The following is a 24,452-nucleotide window of genomic DNA, read 5'->3' on the forward strand; positions in this document are numbered from 1 at the left end:
AAGCACATTTTTTCCTCAGGCACCTGCCGCACTCTGGCGACTGTTTGGGGTCGTTTCCATGGTGACTGTGACTGCTGTAATGGCCATCAGCACTGATTGGCTGGGAACCTCCAGAGTGGAAAAGGAACAGACGGCGTTGTCTGGGACTAAAAGGGAAACTTGCTACTGAGAGAGGTTTTGAAGAATTGTAAATTAGTAGTATTCTGAATGACTCCGCTGATTGCTGTGAGGAGAAAGGTTTGACATCCGGAAAATCTACGCCAAAGTGCTGAAGGTAAATGCATCGGAACAAAACACACATCTACCACATCTACCACGTCTAAGTGCCGTCAAATTACTAGTCCAGGGTCTGTATTTTGCTAGGGTTGTTACAGCGTGAAGGCAGAAAATGCAGACAAAGGACTAGTTCTCAGAGGGCACTTGCTATCTTCTAAGAAACGCAGGCTTTGCATCTGTACCTACCACAAAGCCGGGGGTATTTTTGATGTCTGGAGAAAATGGATTCTTGAAAGGCCTGTGGATATCCTCACAAAGTCTTTCCCTTTTCTTAAGGAACACCTTGGGCTCTTATTACCAACAGCTTGCTCACCCCAGTGTGAAAACATTCCTCAGTGTTCAGGACAGTGGCAGCAGTTCTCATCACTGACTGATTATGTAAATATCCGGTATAGCCCAGCTAAGATCAGACCAGGTACAGTTCCAGAGTCCAGCTTGCTCTTTACTACATCAAAGCTGAGTTTAATCCATCAGCATACTTAGTCCTTGGTCCAAGGCTTAAAAATCCACTCCAAAGTCCACTCCTGTTACATTTGCCACCGTCTTCAAAGCTTACAGTCACAAAAACCTTGCATTCATCAGTTTAAGACAGTGCATCTTAAATTCCTCAGATTTGATATCCATGCTACAATAAGAGTGTGTAGTCTACATCCAACTCATTACAAGTCCACTTTCTCTCTCACCTGTTGGCTGTGCGGCAGCAGCACAGAAGTCTGTTTCTGAATATTGGTTGTGGTCTCCATGTTGTGGCAAACACACCTGCATGGAATGCTGTGGTAGTCATATGATAATGATGTCCAACAACACATGGAGTGTACAAAATACACTGGTGTAAATATGACAGGAAAAAGGCCTCTCCTTTTTTTTAAAGTCCAGTAAAGTTAAGTTCAGGGATTTGTTTTTCTGTGTTCTTTCAATATTATGGTTCTGTTGCACCTCTACTTGATTCTCTTCTGTGTTTCTGCCAACTTTCACATCAAAAACTCACCGTAGGTGGATACAAAGCCCTTTGGACAAGGCGGTCCAGCTATGCATGAAGTGTCACTTTGGGTGACAGTCGCTAGGACAAGAGCACGGCACACACGAGCAGCATCGCCACGGTGAGAAGAAGGCGGTCACGTGATGGGCTGCTGCCACTGACACTTTTCTCCAGTTTGGGAACTTCAGGGTTAAATTCATCTGGAGAGAAAGGCACAGAAAGAGAAAATGAGAAAGTGAGAAAAGAGAGGAGCGTGAGCGTGAAAGAGCGAGAGAGACAGTGTGTGTGCCAGACAGAAGGAAACGAACCATTACTACATTATTAATTCATCAATCTAAAGGCAATGTGTGATGCATGCAAATCGTGCTTTAACATATGCAGAGAAAGAGACATGATGCAATTATCAACAAACCACCAATTATCATCAGCACTGCTACATATGGCCATTTCCCCTGTGGAAGGGAAAATTAAAAACACTTTTGTTTCTGATCTGTTTTTTTTTTTTTTTTTTGAGTATTCCTCTTTTCACGCTAATGATGTTTTTATCCTAGAGGGATTTCAATCAAACCAAATTACTATGGCCTTGCCATTGATTAGACACAACAGAACATTAGCTGGAGGGGAAAGATGGAGAAAGAGCTGGGAGAACACATTTTGTAATATTCGGTAAAAAGTGGATTACACTGAGTCATTATGCTCTGTCTCGACATAATGTTTCCCATTATATCTGGAGGGTTATTACATGCCAAACTAAACTAAAAGGAACCAAACAGAGCCCTGCTGCTTACAAATCCATCACCGTTTTTAGGACAACCTGGGCTAGCTGCATTATGCTAGTAAAACCTGTTTTTTTCCTATCAAGTAATCTAAGTAAGTGCAGAAGAAAGCTGCAATTTCTTACTGACGCCAGTCACATTATCCCGCATCAGACATAAAAGAGAGATGTAGGTAAAGACAAGGGGTGGTGGAAGAGTTTAAGGTCTTGAGATGTGAGATACTGATGTTAAATTTTGGAAATAATGTTGATATAACATCTTAAAATGACACTGTATAAAATGCTTGTTTTGATACAGGAAAGGATATATCTATTTAACAAATTGTGCTCCAAAACTGACAAAAATTTTGTGTTTGTCTACAAAAATCCCAATGCTTTTACTTAAAGATCTGTTTTTTTAATGTCCAGGTGCATAATAATTCTAGCCGGCATATTGTCTTCCATAAAACCACTTGGTAGAATGCCTTTAAACTGTTGTGTCACTGTGACTTTAAAGCCTTGCTTGGGGTTTGCTAAATATAATGGAGATTAATTGTCTACAAGTAAAAAACAAGGAAGGTGATAAGAGATAACAGACAGAGATGACAAACCACATGACAGCTGATGTTTGGTGAATGTACGGAATTTTGTTTTTACTCCCTCACAGAGTAAACCAGCCAGCCACTCTGGTTTGTCCTGGTTGCGTGTGACTCCAGCCCACGTCAGAATTGCTCTTAAGAAAACACAAGGTATCTGTCTGCAAAGATGATGACACACGACACTGACATTCACACCAGAGCGCACTGGGATGAACTTAAACAGAAAACACTAAGTGAAGGCAGGTGGGAGAATATAAAACCAGCACTGACTCAGGTAGGGCCCACAGGTCACAGCGGCGCCTTCACACCATCCAGTTTGTCTCGCCAAAAGGTTTCATCATACACATTTCAGTGGTAAAGTGTACAGTCTTCAACCACAAGACAAGAAACTGTTTCTGCAGAAGAAACGTGTTCTTCCTCACCTTTAAGTAAACAAGTTCATGTAGCAACAGTTCCATTTCCACAGCTGCTTTGTGAACAGATTCCTCCAGACTTGTTTGTGGTAGCCATGAGCTTTGACAATCACAAAGCTGCACAATATGCACCTCTTCAAAACTCTTGCTATTTAGGGAGGCTGCCCTTGGAAGATGAATGTGGGGGACGTCGGATGCCTCAGGCCATAACAAGTTATCAAAGGTCCTGAGTATGACACTTAACATCCCAGTACAATTGTGGGATACAGCAATCAATTTCCGAGTGCACAATCAGTCTTGTCTGTATGGGGCAGAACAACAGATGAGCATGCTAGGGCAGCGCTCCTGTCCACGGTAAATCGCCCAAGGCATTTACAGTGAGATAAGAAGCATCAGCCCTAGACTGTCGATGAGAGGAAAAAGGTTGTCTGGTCTGATAAATCCTCATGCCAACTACGCCACATCGATAGGAGACTCGCAGTGAGGCGTAAGGAACAGCAATTGTAGCAGGTTCATGCATTCATGACCATCAAGCACTACTGAGGGAATGGGTATGAAGATAAGACAATGCTCTTGGTCACAGAGAGACTTGCCCTGGAACGGTGTGAGGAACATTTAGGTGAAATCACAATGCACTGATATTGTTCCCACTACAACCTTAGGAAGTAAAGAACAGTATATGTAGAAACGAGAACGCACTCACCAACCTCTGGAAATTGTACAAAGCACTGATGTCTCTGTGTTCTTAAAGCTTACCACTGAAAATGTAAGATTTAAGACACAGAGGCTACAAGCCTGGTTTCAGACCTCTGAATTACTGCCCACATCTCTGGTACATTCAGCCCGGTGTCATGCTCATTGCTGGCTTTTTCCACCAACTGGAGAAACCTAGAAACCCAACCCAGACCGATCAAATCTTTGTGGGTGGGAGTAAGAATAGTTACCTGGTTACATCCATAAAAAATAGCAACAGAGCAATTACATCAAGTGTGGATGAGATTGAAACAGCTATAAGTTTATGTAAGATGATTTACAAACTTACTTTACTTAGGAGGCTAGGAGTGTACGTGTCTATGCTAGTGTGACAGCTCTAAAGGAAACAGAGTTTCGGTTCTTCTGGCCACTGAATGTACAGACTGCCCATACTGGATAAAGTCTTTAGGTTTGGTTGGTGTAAAGACTGATTTTGAGAAAGCCTGCTCATAACAACCCCACTCAGAACAGATGAACCAAGGATGCTAATGTCTATTGATGCATCTTAAAATGACCTGTTTCCAGTTCCAGTGTTTTCTGGTCCACTACCTAATTCATGTTTCAGGCTTTAGCCCAACACCGCTGCTGCAGACATTCAATATAGGAAGAAAGTGTTTACAGGCAAGTATGTCACAGATGGAAAAATGCAGAGTACACTAAGCTTTCCTGGAGGAAATGATAAAGTTATGATTAATTCAAGCAGGAAGCAGCAAGACTGATGCTGAATTCGTGTAGCTCATTTGTGGAAATACTGTAAGCAGTTTGCTATAAGATGCTCTACCATAACTAATCTGTGCTATTCATAATTTATGTTGAAAACAGCTACAAGCAGAACAGAGGTGTGTTGGGAGGGGTTTAGAATATAAAAAAATCAAAAGAAATCCAGTCAATTCACACTTAAAAGATAATTCCGGTTAACACTGGGGTCTTGTTTAGTGGTTTATTTTGTGTAGAGGAATCACCAAAGTAATTGTGGAGATCTGGAAACACTTTCAAGTGTGGCAAGAAAGACAAGTGAGTCAGATGATCTGACAGGTTGTAAACAAGCCAACGGTGGCCTGTTTCATAAAAGCGCTTCTCAGGCCCTGCTTACACGCACGCTGCAATGGTGGCAGCGTGCGTATTTCACAAATGATAAACTGTGATGAGTGTTTACAGCAGACACCCTGGGTAATATTTTTTTTTCTCTTCGTTTGGCTGGCCAGGGGATTTGTTTTGATCATTTTGATCATTTGAGGATGTCACCAGCAATGTTCCTAGATCTAATCAATTAACTTGGTGAGAAAAGCCACATTATTACCCACAGAAATGATGGGCAAAACTACAAAAATAGGAATTATCCTTAAAACAGCATGTTAAATAAGGAAAATGTGACGTAGAAGCAAAGCTAATAATAAAGTAACGAGGATGGCAGCAAGTCCAAACATAAGTGGAGAGAGAGGAAAGCTTTGTTGATGCTAAGCCAGTCTGTGGGCTGGTCTGGTCCTGAGGGTGAGTCAGATCGTGGGTGTCCAGCGGTCAGCAGGGCCATCAGGGGTATGGGTTGTTTTTAAATGTGTGTGTGAGTGCGCATAAATCTGTGTGTCCTGATTTTGTTATTCCTCCAAATGTATTCAGCAAAATGCATCACAACGCCGGAGGCTATGATTTTTTATGATTCCCTGCCAGTTTGAGTTTTTTATATTAAATTCTACGTAAGCTCGAGCCTGAGTTACTGCTGAGCAATTCGCCCACCACTGAGCTTTTCTTTCTTCCTCTGCCCCTTCTCTCTGCAGCCCCCTTTCTCTGCCCCCACTCTGGTTTTATCTCTTTTTCTGCCTGTTTCTCTCTCTCTGCCTTATCTGTCCCTCTTTCTGTCAGGTTTTCTCCTGCTGCATTTCTCTTTCACGGCCCCCTTCCTGTCTTTTATCTCTCTGACTTTTTCTATCTCACTTTGTTTCTCCCTCTTTACAGCCTCCCCCTGCCTCACTCTCTCCCCCTCTTTCTCTCTCTTCTATCTCTCTCACTTTTTCTGCCTTCTCATTCTGTCTCTCTCCGAAGGTACTCATTGCTGATGGCTCAAGAGCTCTTTTCACTCTGTCTCTGCTGGTCTCAGTTTCCATCTCAGGCAGGTCACACTCTCTTAGCCCTCGTCACACACTGCCTACAGCTCCCAGAAACAAGCATATTAAATGATTCCCAGCAAGAGGCTTTTGTTTGAGATGGGAATGGAGAAAGAGAAAGAAAAATAGAGGGTTTATGTAACCACTCAGCTGCACAATTGACTTGCTTGCTGACATGCTTTCTTCTTAGGTAAACATGGACCTTTCATTCCCTACAAGACCTCTACTGACCTTGTGGATTTTGTGCAGAGGAAAAAGGAAGGTTGTGTATATATGTGGTATACTGAAGGAAGCAAAGGTTTTTGTAGATTATTGCATTAAAAAAAATAGATATGATAATAGGATAATTCTAGTTTGGGTCTTACTTTCATAGTTTTGTCCATTGTTCTTGTCTTTAATAATAAGACTCTGCTCACCTCACGTCAGCAGCTGAGATCTGGGAACGTGGTGACGTCAATAAAAACAAGTCTGATGGGCTAGTACAAGCTGCTAAATATAGGTTTTAAACAACACATTAGAGTCTTGTTATGACTGAATTAATGTAACTGACGTGTGTTGAATGTAATAATAAATAGTGAAAATACTGTGCATACTGTAAATAAAGTATACACTACATATAAGAGTGTCAGCGTACGCCAGTACTGTTGAATCACTTAACTTGCAGTATTCATGGTCTTTCCCCTGTTGCACAACACTCAAAAGCAGAAAATAAAGGTTCTACTCATCACCCAGCTTTGGCCTGCGGATTTTCTTTTGCCAGCCATAGAATAAAAAACTAACAAATGGTTGCTTCCTTTCCACAATGATTGGTACACAAATCATGCTTTGCTGCCACAGCCAAATATTGACCAGCATCTGGCAATTGGCTGCTGTTCATTTTCAGCAACACAGAAACAAATGTCGAGTCACTCACCAAGGTTGTGTATTTTGATGTTTGGCCTGACTGTGTAGTCGGGAGAAGTCTGACTGGAGTCATCATCTGCCTGGGAGACTGAGAAACACACCACACAAACACACAAAGACAGAGAGACAAAAAACAATGAAGAGGAAGAAACAAAAAGCGTAGAGAGAAAAAAAGGGACAGAGAAAAGCAAAAAAAAAACACCTCATTAAAACGGCAACTCTGAGTAAAATGTACATTTTAGGCACCATTAAATTGTGAACAGTTATAGCAGCACAAGGGGGAGTAAGTGTGCCCCTGTCACTGATAAAAAACCATGAAGAAACCCTGGACTGTGAATCCTGACTTCTTCCATCTGAAGATTAAAAGCATTTGAAGCCAGTGGACAGAAATCATTATTACATTCACTGCTCGTCTAGACACTGAATTACATTCAGTCTGCATTGCCAAATTATCCATGAATGAATGATGTGTGGGTTTGTTGATGTGCATGTGTATACATCTTTGTGTATTTTCTGCTTTTTTTTTTTTTTAGCTAAATATAGGTGTCTACATGCGCCTGTGATTCTGATGCATAGTTAGAAGTATTTAAAACCACAGAGAATTTACATAGAAGCTGCCAGCAATTAATTTGCAGTTCTTCACAGATGTAAAGCATATGACATAAATATTCACATCTCTTTCTTATGTTCAAGTCTTGTAGGGGTTAAGGTGGGAAACATGCAGAGAGAACGAAAGCGGTCTGGAGGCAGCTGAAATCAGCAGCGTTTTTGATAGCAAGCTGTTAAAATGACCTTGCTGAGTAAAGGTTGTGGATCGTAAACGGACTAAATGCACCCAGGCACAGCTCAACCATTCATGCGCATACACATACACAAACATTTAAAAAAAAAAAAATTATGGCCGGCATACCACCATGTGCAGACACACACACGTGCTCAAACTCCTCCACCTCGAACACACACAGCGATGCACACAAACACACACAAAAGCAAATGGAGGCATGGCAGACACATCAATAGATTAGCCGTGACACCGGGATGGGGAGGGTGGGTGTTAAGGTGATGTGTACACAGGGGCTGACACTGGCCTAAGTGTGCGATGTATTAGTGCTGACAAGGTTAGAGGAGAGGGGGAGGCTTTCAGCACTGGGCTCCCTGATCAAAGGCCTGCAGGGGAGAGAGCAGGCTACCAGAGTAAAAATAACACACACACTATACAGAGCAGCAGGCATCAGAGAGCCAGAGAGAGAAGAAGAAGAGATAGACAGTCAGGGAGAAGGAGGGGGAGATGGTCAAGAGACCTGAGGGAGAGAAGGATGTAGAGTGACAGAGAGAAGGAGGGCAGAAAGAGCTGGATCTTGCAGCTGAATCTGTTTTTTTTTTCTTTTACATCTTTTGTACGGCTTCACGAGAGCATGTCATTCACTGAGTCAGATAGAGCATTACTGTAATAGCAGTGAGACAGAGAATAACATTAAGCCATCACTCTCAAAGCGCTGCTTCGAGGGAAAAGACGCCATCATCAAAACCTCGCCAAGACAGCACGAGGCAGAAAAGCCTCTCTCTGAGACAAGACTGTCAGATCTTAGTTTTTCTCTCCCTTTGTCTGTTTCTCTCTTTGTTTCTCTGTGTGTTTGTGTGCTTGGGAGATACAAAGAGACAGCAGGGGAGAGGAAAGTGGAGATAAAGTGACACAAAAACTGAATTGTAATTGTATTAAATGAGTGGGAGAGACCTATAGAGGTAAGACAGAGTTATTAGGTCTCACCGGTGGAGCAGCAGACGAAGACCCTCAGTCTCAGGCAGCTGTGGCCGTGGTGGTGGGTGGGCGTGGCTGAAACAGAGAGAAAACACACGCAGCATGTCAACCTTGTGCCCTCTGCAGGCCACAACACCCTGAACAATCAGCTGTGAAAACTGCAGCGCTGCAACTGAGCAAGAGCCTGTCCCCAGCTAAACTTCCAGAATCTATTAGAAACACCCACACACTGTCAATACATGAGGGTGACAGCAACTGAGAAGAGAATCTCCTCATTATAATCTCAGATTAAAATATTGAACGTGCAGTGTTCTCAGGATTTTTATGTTCATGACACTAAGCCGGGGATGGTGTTTACTGGCCTGACTTACAGATGTAGTAGTACTCCTGGCCCACATTGAACTCGTAGCCCAGTGAGAAGGCGCTGTAGCGCTGGAACTTCTCAGAGAACTTGATGGGCGCGTGAGGCGCATGTGGCCGGTTGCACTCCCAGCGTTTGAAGCCCAGCTGGGGGTCGCAGGTGCGGTAGCCGCGGTAGCTGACCATGTAGAGGATGTACTGCTCAGCCACGATGCGCTCAAGCGTCCCTCGCTGGCTGGTGTTGTAGTGAGGGCAGTAGATGTCCAGGTAGTCATTGACGCTGACCTGCACCGTGTATCCCTCCCTTCGTAGCCTGGATTAAAAATGCAGATACACAGAGGAAGAGAGACAAAGAAGTGGAATTAAAAACAAAAAAGAAATGTAGCTACGGCTGCAAATAATGAATTGTTTTATCCATTAAAGGAATATAATCTTTCCAATCTCTCCAATAACCTTTGGAGACTTGTCAACAGCATGAGGTTCGCCAGGCAACCAGACTCCAGGAAATCTCCCAGCCAAAAAATAGTCCCACACATATCCACCCATAAAACTGCAACTTGTTGTTTTTACACTTTCCAAACCAACAGAACATAACACGTTAATAAGTGAGTTTTAGAGGTGCTCATAGGTGGATTTCTGTACCTTTGGAGAGGTACCAGGCTAGCTGTTTCCTCCCTACTTCTAGTCTTTAAGCTAAGCTAAGTTAACCAGCTTCATATTTAACTGACAGATAATAGAATTGTATGAATCTTCTCATCTAACTCTTGGCAAGAAAGCTTAGATACATATTTCCCAGAATATAAAAGCAATCCTTTAACCTCACAATTATCTTTATAATTAGTCCAGTTGGCAGTTAATTGTCCAGTTAATATAACGTCATAAGATGGTCCATCCGAAATCCATGGTGATGTCTTCAGATTGTTTGTTTCTATAATAACCAACAGCCAAACCCATATAATGCTTACTTTATAATTATATTAAAGAACAGAGCAGCAAAGCCTGAGAGGAAACAATCAGCACACATTTAAAATTCTCACTTCAAAAATAACAGATTATTAAAATGTTTGTTCATTTATACTCTGGCTCTTGACCAAATAATCAATCAGCTAACCCTTACAGGTACAACTGGTAGCACAGCAGCAACACAAAGAGGCTGGAGAGCTATTGACTTCTCCTTCAGTGTATATTAACACCCTCTCTTCTTCAAGAGATTAACTATTACACCTTTGTCCACCTGCATATAAAAACACACATTCTCTCCCTAAATGCCTCCTGGCGAGAGCTGAGAACGGTGCTGAGAATGATAATCTGCACTCCTGTCTTTCTCCCCTGAGCCAGCTTCAGGCCAGGTCATTGAGGCAGAAGGAGATCCTGTCAGTGGCGATGTATGCTCTGGCCGCAGGGGAAGCGGCCTGCACACAGTACATATGATGGACCAAGCTCCCCTGGCAACAGCCGCTGATGGACGAGCAAGCTGTTAGCAGGCAAGGAAGGCCACTCAGGCTGAGCATATGTGTATGTGAGTGATGTACATGATGGTAAAGTAATCCTTTAAGACTCCCGAAAAATCAACTGAGGCGATGATGTGGTATGATTTCGTGTTCATCCGCCACGCTGTGAACTTCACTGTTTATAATACTGAGTATACTTATTATGTAAATTACACAATCTGTAATTAGACAAAGTAGAAGTCATTAGAAGGGCTCCTGCAGGTGAGCTGATGAGATGGGAATTGTCCTTGGCTGCAGTGATGTGTAACCTGCTCCAACTGGCTGTAATGACTCATTTGCACCAGTAGGTGGAGGTATTGTGCTGTATTATGTTTAAAGCCTCAAACCTCCCCTCTTTCTCCTCTGCACTCATTTCTTTTCCTCCTGGTTGTCTCCCTTTTTCTTACACATTTTCAGTTACACACATACAAAGGAGCACACACTTGCACACACTCACAACTGCCACAATGTGCGTACATATTGTACACACACACAAAGCTGGGGACACGCTCACACAAACGTATGCTTTACAATACGTTACTGGGTCAGGCCTCCATAGAGATTATCATTCAATTACAAAACCAGGATCAGAAATGTCCTAACACCTCTCTCCCTTTCTGTCTCTCTCTCTTTCTGTCTCGCCATCTTTATCACTGTGGTGCTACAACTGTTCTGTTTTTCTGCATTCTCTCCTCCACTCCCATCCTTTTTTTCATCTCCACTTCTTCTCTTCGTTTACACACATGCTGTGGCAGATGAATATCAGTTCTCTTAACCGGTTTTCTTTTGGGGCCATCAATCTTATCTGTGCTTTCTATCCCTACTGCTCAGATGTGAGATGACAGACTTTTGTCTTGCAGTGTTGCGGGAAGAGACAACACAGCTATGCTTCAAAGGGACTATATTTAGAGAGGGGGGTTGGTGGTGGTAGGGAAGGGGAGGAAGTTTGAGATGGGGGGAGAGAGGAGAGGCAAAGCTAGACAAAGAGGTACAATGGGTGTGGAATAGAGAGCATGATAAGTAGATAGAAGATGAACATTGAATGTTGAATATGAAAACATGCGATGAGGAGAATCCTGGATGCAAGTGGCATGTAGAAAGTCAGAGAGTGATGCAGTCAGTGAGAAATAGGTGAGAGCTGAATGCAAGTAGGCAAGAGCCGGAGGAAGAGAGGGCGTGTGTGTGTGTCTGAGCACTCAATAGTATTTATGGATGAAAGGCACTGGGTACTACTGAGACAGTACAACAAATGCAGCTAACTCGCCACAAGTGCATTTGTTCTTGTCATTTTAAGATTTACTAGCTGGAGAGAAAGAAAAACATGTACACGAAAGGCTAGAGATATGGGCAATAATATCTCATTTGGTGCATCCATGTGGCTTGAGTGTACAAGCCAGGAATGAATGTAGGGATCCAATGATTATAATTTTTAGATTAATCTATTGATCATTTAGTCCAGAAAACTGCTTGTTGTGTGTAATCCACAGAGGAAAAGCCAACAGAATTCAATTTATAAAATTACAAAACTGGAAAAAAAAAGAAGCAAATCCTTAAATTTGGAAATGTTTAGCTGGTTTGCTTGGTATATAACTTAAATAATCAGCAGTAATTGATTGTCAAAATTGTTGTTGATTCATTTTCTGCTATTAAACTAATTGTTTCAGCACTAGATGAACACATGACCCCATTATTTCACTGTTTTGGTTATCACTTAGACCTCGTTAGATGTAGCTAGGCAGTAGGAGGACCGTTTGTTCCAAAAGTAACGTCAGCAAGAGAGGATGCAGGAGAAGAAAGGAAGAGGAGGAGGAAAAATGACTCTGTAGGAGGAAGAGAAAGTAAGGTGTTGCAGCAAAGAAATACAGGAGGAAAGGACACTAAGAGGGTGGAGTGAGAAGAACAGGCTAGCTGGGTGAGAGGAGGCGGGGAGTCCCTCTAGGTGTATGCTGTTATATAAGCACTCCACTTAGTGGCACAAGACAGAAAGGTTGCAGGGCAGAGAGAAATGGAGGGAGGAGAGGAGACAAGAAACAGAGGAAGGGGGTGAGAGGAGATTTAATAACTTACGGTGGAGGGAGGAGGGGAATGGGTGAGAGAGGAAAATGCACTGAATGATGACAACAAAGAGAAAGGGACAGAAAGGGAGGCTGAGGCCTAGACAGAGACATAGTGCTCCCCCAGGGATGAACATATATGTGGTAAAAGTGCATAAAAAAGACTGATGGCTCTCATTCTCTCGTTGTCTCTCTTTTCCTGCACCCTCTCACTTCCTCTCTTTCCGCTGTGCATTGTCTCTGTGGTGGATTTGCTGTCTCATCATCATTTTCCTATGAGTGGGAGTGTGCAGCTAGTTAGTAAAGGCTGCACAAGCTGGTGAAGACTGCCAGGGGAGGCAGATAGCAGGGGTGAGAGAGGGAGAGAGAGAACGAGCGAGGAAGACTGAGATAAAGATAGCACCGCTGCACCTTTCACATCTAAAAAGAGTGTTTGGAGAATACTGCCGGTATCAATAAATAACAATGGTAAGTTAGCGCTCCAGCTAAAGACACTTAAAACATATGCTGGACAGAAACAGAGCATCTTTCACAACCACAGAAAATCTATAATTCCTCTAAAAAACACACAGTACACAGTAATTTTTAATAACAAAAATAAATAAAAATAGGAAAGAAAAGAAAATATTTCACTTTCCACATGAGTGATGAGTGCCAATCAGTTTTTGTTTTGCTTTGCAGAGCTTAAAACTAAACCAAATCCACGTCCTCTGTATAATAAAAAATCCAAGTCCTGGATAATAACTTTGGCAGATTGCATCAAAGTGAAAGCAGAAGCAGAATCACTGCTGACTTTCAATGAAAATAATACCAGAGCAACTGTATTTGTTTTATTTTCTCTTCTGACATGAATAGATATGAAAAGTGTAAATCCGCTGAGGTGTTCTTCACAGTCTGAAGTTAGTGCTGTTTGTTGTGCTGTGGGTTTGCCCCACATTACTGCCACGGGCTCCAACTGTTTTCAAAAATCCATTAAAAACAGCTGCAAGAGACAAGTTGTTGCTTTTGACAAACATAGTCCAACAGTGAAGTGAAAAAGACAGAAATAACTTCACACTGTGGGAAAAAAAAACACTTGTGGCTTTCAACTCTTCATAGGTATTAGTGATGATAGCAGTGTTATCCTTTTCAAATGTATATCAGCAACTGTTGGGAGACTTGCTTTTAGGGAATAACATCATAAGGGCACACCGGGAAATGAAAATGTTCCCTTTTGAAGTTTTGTGCTTTATTTGGCCAGATTTTCTTTCTCGATTCATTTTCTCGCAAAGATATCCTTTTCCCTCTTGCTTTATGTGCTTGTATATCTACAAAGCAATTACGAACAGAACTATTCTGTGTCAAAAATAGCACCAAGTCTGTGCAATGACAAAAGCATTTTTTGCATTAATGCTCTTGTTGTTGCATAGACTATCACTCTCTACACCAACTGTAAGTAATCTATGTCTAATTAAACAGTACAAGGTTGTATTTTGGTTTCTGCATTGTTTGTCATTATTTCTTGCCATGAAAAATAATTCTATTAAACTTTTTGTTAAAGTAATTATGTGAAATCTTGTACTGGCCATGTACCTACAGTTATGCTATTCCGCTGTGTTTTTCACTGTTGTAGAAGCTTCTCTCAGCAAAGATGAGGTCAGCGTGGCATCGTCATTGATGACCTTAAAAACACTCTCTCTGGGGTAATCAACATCAGCCTCATCAGGAGGATAAACTACCGATGCACGAAATGGCATGACTTAAATGCCATTTACCAATCGTCTGTTTACCACCGACAAGACTCCTCCAATCGAGTCCCCTGGCAGGGACGAGCTAAGCTCTGCTGTTTTTCTCTGTACCTCAGCACCAAAACTCATTACTCGTGCACGCACACGTGCACAAAAGACACTGACAACCATCAGACATGCAAGCAAGCGCACGCATGCACGCACACATACAAACACAATATCTCCTGTGAGTTGTCGCTGATTGAGTTAACGCTGCAATTAACAGGCCGATTTACAATGTTTCGATCCAAAATGGAGGATTGGGGGAGAAACAAGTGCTGAGCCAGTCTGTCGGAAGAGGCAGAAAGTGCAACTCTCCTCTATTACTATGAGACCACTGGGAGTCATCCACCGGTTTCCTCCGCAACCTCTGTCCACTCTGGCCTCAGAGAAATTGAGGACCATTACCTTTTCATATTTACCCATTTCTCTATAAACCTCCCCACAGTTTGTTCTCCGACCTTCCACCTTTACTTCTATCATTTGAAAAGCTCTGCCACACTTTTTTCCTTGCCCTTTTTTTAATCAGGGATTTTTTTTTTTTTTTTTTTGAAAAACGTTTTTAACATTTACCGACATCCACCCTGAGGCTCTATCCTGTAAATCTACAGTGCCAATCTATTGACCCCCAGCATCACCTACAGTACACAGCTCTGCTGAAGTAATTACAAGTCTTGCTCAAGGACATCTTGACAGCAATCACCTTTTCAAACCAATCACCTTAACAGCAGTTTATCAATTCAAACCAATCACAGGTCAGCTTTTCTGTTCCCTAACTGACCCAGTGTGGACACAGCATGTTTTCTGCTGTTTCCTAATGCTTGTGTTCAATGTACAGTAAACCAAACTGCATCCATCTGAGACAAGGGCTCATCAAATTTTAAAACACAAAACAGTGATGTTTTCTAATGAATACTGACTGTTAATATATCCACAGTGCTTTAAGATTAAACACTGAAAACTGAGTAGACACTTTCCACTGTCCACGCTGAGATGCCAATGCTTCCCAATGAATGAATCACTTCGGTAATTAATACATTTGTGTTGATGTTGCCTGGTCATGACATTCGCACTGCATGCCAACAGCAATCAGTCGAAACGAAACACTAAATGCCCAGTCGCTGCTGCTGTAGTTCGAACATGCAGACAGTTACAGATTTCAGCTTTGAAGAGATATTTTATTGATCTCCTATAAACGAAATCACTTTGCTTCCCCCTCTCAGTGGGAGGTCACGGAGCAGCTTCAGCTAAAGAACAGCATCCAGCAGCTTGTGGGGCCAATTCTTGCCGACACAGGGGCTGAGAAATGGATCTTTCAGTTAAAGGATGGTCTCTCTGCTCACTGTTCCACCCTGCAGTTCAGTTGCATGGTGTCTCTGTCTCTCCCAGCCTCGCTCCAGGCATGCCTTTAGTAAAATGGGTGGGTGGGCGGGGGGAGCTGGAGGGACCCTTTCAGAAATGTAAAGTATTAGCCAACTTAACCGAGGCAAATGTACCTATGAGAGGGTCCTGCAGTGTCACATACTGAGGAACACATAATTTCTGGCAGAACCCCTGGATTTATAGCTGGTGGAGGACATGATGCAGGGATGAGTTAGGAGCCAGGAAGAGCAGTGTAGAAGAAAAAATATCTCAGCTACTACCTGTCAGTTATTCTTTTTTTTTTTGGCATTCATTAATGAATCCTTTTGTTTATAAAACACCAGAAAATGATGAGAGATCTCTATCACAACTTCTGACAGCCCAAGGGAACATCTGCATCCAACAACTGTACAAAACAAAATATATTCAATTCACTGTGATTCAGAATACAGAAAAACAGAAAATTCTCACACTTGAGAAGCTGGAGGCAGCAAAGTGTTTGGAATTTGTTCTTGATAAATGCCTTTTAATTAATCATTTTATTATCTTATTTTTTTGTCCACTAATCAATTAATTGTTTCACTACTGTGAAACAATTGGTACACAACATTATATTTGATATTTATGTATGCTCATATTTGTCTTTACTGTGCATAGTTTTACCTCTTCAAGCCTTTAGGTTGAACTGCTCGCAACTCTTGTGCATATGAAATGTTTTAAACAGGGTCTCAGGTAGACATAGATCCATTTAAAGAAGTTATAAAGCAAAAAGTTTGGGAGACACTGGCCTAATGCAAAGGGCACTTCTCGTTTGCTAGCTGGCTCAGTGGGCATGCTTATTTGAATTGTGGCAGTGAGGGAAACAAAACTGATCATGATCAACATAATAACGCCATTTCCACAGCCCCAACCTCTGATTAAATCACTAGCAAAGCGTTATGGGTTGCTGCCAGCTCGTTTGGAGGAAATATGAACAAGCGTACATTTCATTGATTAATCTATGTGGCTTAAGCTGCTCTTTACTTTCTAGACAACCACAGAGGAAGTTTAAATATCAAACAGAAATATGGATGACACATTTGAATATTAAACTGTGGCTCTCCTCCAACTAGACTCTTTGCATAAAATAAATATAAGAGAGGCCACTAGGCATCTTTTCTTGCTTTTATTACAGTGGAATCTTTCCAAGGACCACTTGGGAATGTTTTTCTGGCAATAATTGGCCCGTGGGCTTTGAGCTTTGCATTGGTGCAGCAACTCAGACTGGCAGTAATCTGGCTTACACTTTAGCGAGCACTCAAATCTAGCAATAATACTCCCTATTTTAATGACTAAGGTTTAGTTTAATGCAAGTGGGATTTTGAGTGGCCAGAGTGCTATAGTCTCTGTGATGCCCAAAGATCTGGTCATAAATAAAACAGTGAAATGGAAAAAGAAAATGGGAATCACTTCTCTCTTAATGACGGCACACTGAAACCCTCAGAGGCATCAAGAGGTGATGTCAGACTGTGCTCACGGGCCTTAAAAAGTCATCCATCCAGCTGAGTTCTCTGTGTGATTATATCCTCTGACAAGCTGCGATAACAAGAGTCCATCTCTCTCAAGGTGAGGCTCTAATTGTATCTCACTATTAAAGGCTTGATCGCCTACATCTGCTCTCACTCTCTCCACGAGCCCACTTCTCATTTGGTGTCTCTCACCCAACCTGCTTCTGCCCCTCGTTCACCATTTATCTGCTTTGCAGAACAATGTCCTCAGATAATGAAAAACACAACTCATTCTCCTCTTTCCTTCCTTCCTTCTAGTGAAGCCTGTTCTCCCAAAAAGACGCAACATTCATAAATGGAGATAATGGACCAACCTTGTGGTAAATAATTGTGTGCATGTGTAAGGACGCAAACAAGAGCCCAAACAATATTTTATTTTACCGTTACTTAACCAGGAAGTCTTATGAGATACATAAGACTGAACCCCAAATTGCCCTGATTGTTGTGACACCAGTGTGTGAGAGTGTGAATGAGTGTCTGTATGAATGTGTGTGTGAATGGGTGAACAGTATGTAGTGTAAAGCACTTTGAGTGGTCGACCAGAATTGCCTATATAAGTGCAGCCCTCTTAACATTTTCAAGAGAGACCTGGCCAAAATGGCAACATAAGATAAATGTCACACAGTTAGGTAAGGGAAGGAGATGGCATTGAAATGAATAAAACATCTATGGCTGTGATTAATTTACAGGAGGATTAATATAAAGGAAAGAGAAAGATTTTCTTTTTCGTTGCAAAACATGAGGAGTGTGAATGAGTTGAAGATGTGTATGAATCTGGTTTGATAATTTTTTTCATTACTTCTTTTTTAGTGATCTTACAAAATGAGTTCCTTCTATTAAATAAAACACTTGCTCCATCCATTATGTTCAAAACTATTTCCAGTGGTGCCCTGGTGGCCTAACCACACAACCAAGACTACAGCTGTCAAGTAAAAAATGCCTGAAAAAAATAAATCCATCACACTGACAAAGCGGTAATTATGTACAAAATAATTAAATCAGTGCCATTTCTCTCAAACAGAACAGACATATATTTTACCACATTATCGTATATTCCTTTTTATGGTCTTTTTGCTATTCTGCTAAACATTTGTTAGGTACCTTCACCTAATGGACCTCATAACCATATGGTGCCTGCTGCAATATGTATGCAATTTGAAAAACAATGAATCATGTGCAAATTAGACAGTAAAATGGTCTAAAAATGACAATAAATGAAAGTAAACATCTTCAGCGTGCAGGAGAACAGTGAAGATGTTTAGATCTGATCTCACACGTTTTGTTATGAACCTTTTGCAATACATTTTGGAGGTAGCTGAAATGACACTCAAACTGTACAATCAACATCAACAATCAATTTCTTTTCACCTAGAATTGCTTTTTGCTACAACCGGTCCATCTGCCCAAAGTGGAAATGAGACTGCTGGAAAGAATTTTGACAAGTTCCCACCTGAGGTGTCGGGCACACCGTGGCAATTGTCACAAACCTAACTTATTACCTGTGAGAACAGACCAATTTTGATTTTGTTTGTAGTGTACTGCCTCTTAAACGTAAAGGGTGCTGGACTTAGAGAGCGAGAGAGTCAGACAGCCAGGCACAGAAAGTGCGATAGCAGAAGGGCTGTGACACACAATAGACGCTCTCATCAAGATGAATTCTCCACAGTACACGCCCTCAGCGAGGGTGCCAGGCAGCTCCTGCTAGCCCGCCGTGGACATGTCCAAAAACAAAGTGCTTATCTCGCCCATCTCCAACTGCCTGACTACTGACAGAGAAGAGGACACACTCAAGAAAAAGACTAAGAGGGTTCACACACACATACACACACACACACATCAGCCCAGTATTCATGCATCTAAATAATAAACTGACAAATAAGGCATCTGAACTGAACACCATCATGAAATATGAGCAAAATATCATGCAAAAGTAAATCCACAGAGAGGCTTGTGAGCTTCAAGACAACAGAGCCACTTCTATTATCTTTATAAAGTTCAATATGCAAGCTTTGAAGCTCAGTGTGTGAGGGGCTCGGCTTCTCTCACAGGAAGTCAACCACAGTAGGGTGTTCACTTTCAAAAACCTCACTCTTTAAGCCCTTACTCTGGGCTGGCACACATATCACTCTCTCAGCGAGCACGAAAGAGAGGAGAAAGAACAAAGGCAGGAGAGAGGGAGAAGGGGAGAGGTGGAGAAGAAGAAAGAAAGATGAAGGAAAGTAGTTCTGGGTCAGATTTAGACTGGACGATATTCAGACAGCGCCAACCTAATGGATGCCAAGAAGAATAATCTGGTCTTTTATCTCTAAGCCATGGCAACTGCATGGTTTCATGTAGGTACGCAGCCCCCCATAAAGACCACAAAACACACACACACTCGTTCACTTTCAAAACCATAAAAGAAACCTCTAAGCAAGGTGAACACAACCCCTGATTGCTGAGGCCTAATATAATTAACTTACACCTTTCTTTTAACGGATAAACATTCTCGTATTACGTCAATTCTGGCTCATAGTATCCCCATACACACCAAACATAAAGAGGCACAAATGCACAAACACTTCCTAGTGGGCCTCCATAAATAATTCACCCATTTTCTTAAAATAACCCATCGCCCTTTTAAAATATATTCTCTTTTCTTTGTGCAAACAACCCTCCAGCTCGCACAGCAGAGTGGTCATGGAGTAATTATTTACACGTTCTACCAGAGAGCACTGATAAGAGCTCGTATGGAGGGAGGGAGAGAGAGAGCTACTAGGGAGGGTAGAGTCTGCTCAGGTAGCATGTCAATCTGTGGCCCATTAGCAGGTGATGCCAGCCAGGCATGTTCAAAGCAGCTCCCAAGATACGACAGACCTTTCACTTCTGAATAATTGACTGGCCACAGCCCACATCTTCTCGCTCCCCTCCATTCTTCTCTGTCTCCTCTGCGTCACCTGCGCAGTTTCTCTCCCTCTATTGTTCTTTTTCCCCTCCACGTCCCATCTCTCTGTCTTTTGTGTTTTCTTTCATACCTTCCTCGCCTTCTGCTCTATCTTGCCTCTCCCTTCCATCACTCTTCTTCTCCCAAGGCTATGAATTGTGAAGGTTGCCGGTACATATAGGCACTTATATAACCGAGGCGATAAAGAGGGGAGCATCCTGAAAGCATTCGGTGTGAGACATCCTTGGAGAGGCGACATGTCTCACAGCACTACATGAAGTCATGAGATGGTGTATAAACAGCAGGGTACTTTTAAGGACAATTTTCGTGACATGTCAACACATTTTACGCTTTTTGGATTTGTCTTTGTCATTGCAGTTAGGGTAAGCGGTTGGTCAGAAATGACATAATGTGAAACGACAAGCAAAAAAATGCACAGCGATAACACATGAAATGAGAAGAACATGCTGAGCATGCTCAGTGAAATGCATGCAGACAGTGAAGGGAGAGAGGGACTGGGAGGACTGGGTGCAAGAGGCTGTAATGCCATAGGTTCATACTGCTTTCTGTAAAAACTTCAGGTAGATTGAGAAAAGATTTGAGTGGACAGTTGGCTGCCTTGAATCCTGAGTAGGCTCAGATGAGGCTTCACACAGATAGACCTGGAACAGAGTGAGGGATGGCAAGGGATGGGAGGGAGGTTGTCATACCACACAATAATACTCAAGGAAATCCACCTGCTCTCTCAATAGCCACAATACCTCCTCCTGAATATGGAAAGCCCCCTCTCTGGAACAACTTTGTGATGAGGCACAATACATTATCCTGAGGAATCAAATCAAATTCAAACGCCCCCCCCCTCCCGCCTCCCTTCAACGTGCAGCGCAGCATCTGGCTCGGGCCATTAATGAATGCCGCCTCATGCCATCTCCTAATGGAATTGCCTTGTCTTGGAGTTCACTGCTGTGACACCGGCTCAGCAGTGGCAAAAAGATTACTAGAAAGATTAAAAGACAGAATAAACTAGAGGCTGCATATGACAGGCAGGCAGGCCCCAAGATCACACATTAGATAATTGGTGCAAAAAAATCCCCCGTCTCTGCCTCTCCTCTGTTTTCTGCTGGGGTTTGGAAATGGTGGGCAGCAGATTCCCGCCTGGCGTGCTGTCACACCTCTGCAGTGAAAACTGTTTGAAGAGGTTGGAACAAAGCCTGTGTGGTGTATGTTATGTCTGTGTGATAATGTTTCTTTTGTGGACCCAGTGATGAGCCCAAATCCAATGGCATAGTTAGTGATTCTTCACGCAGCTGGGTAGATTTGGGAATGATGCAGCGTCGACATACACAGACAGTCGCAAATTCACACAAAGGCAAGAACACACACTTTCTTCCTCAGTCCAAAACAAACACCCTCTCACTCCACTACACATGCAAGCTTTATCTCCCTCTTTTATTGTGCCAGTGCATCTCTCTCCCTCATTTTTTTCCACTTTGCTTCACTCTACACTATCTTTCTATCTATCTACGATGTGTAGTTATCTCTCCCTCCATCTCGTCCCCTCTCAGAGCAGCCCAGCGAAGGACTTGTGCCCTTTCATAATTCATGGAGTTGTTCTTATGGCTCAGGCAGCCATGTCGGATGTGAATCTGTGCGCCTCAAAGGCTCACTCTGCCTACACCGCCTCAGCCAGAAGGGTTACTGCTCGAGCTACTGTGTTCAGGTACCATACAAGACTAAATCAACACGCTCAATCACACCTGAGTCATACAGCACATGCAGATTCTCTGCTTGCTTCAGCCTCCACAGAAAAAAACACCTTTTTTCAAAGTCAGTGTGGTATTCTTTTATGTGGCCAACAATAGGTCTGGGCAAAAATATATAATCATTTATGGCATGATGCAAGCTTTTGTCATAAAACTGTGATTAAAATCTAAAAAGAATTAGTTTTTATTTTACACATATGAACAGTTGAATGCTTAAATCTAGGTTTTGTTATTTTATATATGATTGTATTTGTGATTTTGCTTGCTTTTTCTATATTGTGATATATATATTTGATTAGTAAATATCCATAAACCTGAATTAATATATATATATATATATATATATATATATATATATATATATATATATATATATATATATATATATATATATATATATATTTTTGTGAGAGTGAAAAATACAGTAAAGTCATAAAACCAAAGCAACACGCTGAAATGTGCAGAGCAGAGGGGAACTGCAGAGTGGGTTTGTCAGTATAGAGTGACCCCTTTCACATTATACTTCGTAATTCAGCCATTGTTAACATAAAACAGCTTCAAATATCCCTGTACTGATTTCAACCATAACCTGCCCTAGTCAACCACTTCTCTGACAATACCTGTATTCTGTACATCACATTCATCGATGCTGTCGATGAATGTAAAACATTAGCAAAATTAGCAAAAATAAAATCTTTGAAGTGTACACTTGCAAGCACACATCCATGCACATGAAAAAACACACACATTTTCAAATAATGAAACACCACGAAACAATCAAAAACTCAAAGTGTTCTTGAGGTAAAATGACAGATTTGATTGGTCACTTGATTGGAAGCTGAATTAAGCTGCAGGGTGTTTGGGTCTCGCTGTTCGGATCCGCAAGTAAAATGGTGCATGTGGCAGGAAAACAAAAGATGAGAGTCTCTGCTAAACAGGCAGCTGAATTAGTATGTTCATGTGTGCTGTATACTATATACACACACAAATGCACGCACACACACACACAGATGAACACACACATTTGCCTGTGTGCAATCCCATTAAGCACACAGCACCTCCACTGCTAAGCACTCACAGCTGGGCTTTTCTTTTCTCACACACACAGCCCAGATGAGTGACAGCTTTATGGAGACGTTCTGAACACAAAAACACACTCACAGAAGCACACACACTGAACACACACTCTATCTCTTACACCCACAACCGCGCATACGCACACCCTCACACCAACACCCTCACACCAACAGAATGAAAAGGAGACTCGTTAGCCACTTTAATCAATGTTAATCACTGCAGACTCGCCTCACTGTCAAGACTGCGACAATGTGTGTCTGAGGAAGAAGGGAAGAGAAAGAGAGACGGAGCAAAACAGACCGGGGGTGGGGAGGGGGGGGGGGGGGGGGGGGGGGGGAAGACAGACTGGGTGGAGCAGGGTGGACAGAGTGTAAAAATGTGAAATGGTATCCAAAAATATACACTGCCCATGGAGCGGTGAACCCACTGCAGTTTTGATGTACTTTATCTTGTTTTTCAAGGTCTGTTTCTTGGGTCCGTGCGGCTGAGCCTCCGTGGGAGATGTGGTTGGGCCAGGCTCACGCCGACTGGGTTTAATTTCAGCCAAGGGGCCAGGAGGACAGAGAGGGAGGAGATAGAGGGCACGGAGAAGGAGGATGCGAGAGGTAGCTGGGCAGAAAGATAGAGAGAAAGGATAGGAAAAGAAGAGATGAAGGAATATAGAGGGGAAGATAAGAATTGAGTCGAATGGAGGAAGCGTGCCCAGGCATGGAGATAGTGGAGAGGTGAAATGCTTTAAGCGAGGCAGAAGAAAGGGATGCAGAAACGGAGGGAGGCAAAAGAGGGAAAATTGAAAGATGAGAGGAGAGATTATTAAGAAAAGATGTGTAATGCATAAATAACTTGTGACAAAGGGAATGGATCTGCTGAATGCACCATGGATGTGTGGAAAAAGCACAGTTTTGAAGTTGGAGCGGGGACCGGTGGAGGCCAAGGTGAAGGGAGCCCGGGGAGGAGGGAGGGAAGGAGACGGCAGATTGGGGGCAGAAAGTAACAGACAGATTGCATTTATCAATATGTAATACAAATATGGGTGTTATGAAATGGGCTTTGGCCTTCACGGTTTAACCAAAACTTTAGTGCAAAGCTTAGCCGTTGTGCAGGCAGCCAGCGGGAGCACAGACTGAATAGTAATGTCTGCGAGTGGTGATTAGAATTTCAGATAAAGACAGGCGGGCCGCTTTGCCATGATTCCTGGGCCTAATGCAGCCGGCCTGTGTAGCGAGGCATACAGGAGCTCTGAATGTGACCTTACGTGTGTAAAGATAGAATACTCTAACAGCCTAATGTACCGATATGAGGATGTGTGCCTGTGTGTGCGTGTGGATGTGGATTCATATGTACTGAAGCATGACAGAGCAACGTGATCTGATCATATTTAACATGCACAAATCGTAGTGTAAACACGTGCTGTTCAGAGCGGTAAAGCAAACTCAGGGTTAAGTGCTGACCTCGTGCACAGGTCACACTAAGTGGCTTCACATCATATTAAGTTCCAACAGACAACCGCGCGCGCACGCACGCACACACACACACGCGCACGCACGCACACGCACACTTCTATGAAGTGTG

General features: G+C 42.5%; 1 protein-coding gene across 1 annotated transcript in view; it reads right to left on the reverse strand.

The window, feature by feature from the left end:
• Positions 1 to 1,112: 1,112 nt before the first annotated feature.
• efna3a (ephrin-A3a) overlaps positions 1,113 to 24,452 on the reverse strand; it is a 56,161-nt gene continuing 32,821 nt past the window's right edge. The window contains exons 2-5 of the mRNA XM_041053737.1: positions 8,910 to 9,211; positions 8,548 to 8,613; positions 6,790 to 6,867; positions 1,113 to 1,455 (exon numbers count right to left, since the gene is read on the reverse strand). Coding sequence (XP_040909671.1) covers positions 1,337 to 1,455; positions 6,790 to 6,867; positions 8,548 to 8,613; positions 8,910 to 9,211 — 565 coding nt within the window. The 3' untranslated portion in view covers positions 1,113 to 1,336. The remainder of the gene's footprint in view (positions 1,456 to 6,789; positions 6,868 to 8,547; positions 8,614 to 8,909; positions 9,212 to 24,452) is intronic.

This window comes from Toxotes jaculatrix, chromosome 13 (assembly GCF_017976425.1).
Source record: "Toxotes jaculatrix isolate fToxJac2 chromosome 13, fToxJac2.pri, whole genome shotgun sequence".
Classification (NCBI taxonomy): domain Eukaryota; kingdom Metazoa; phylum Chordata; class Actinopteri; family Toxotidae; genus Toxotes; species Toxotes jaculatrix.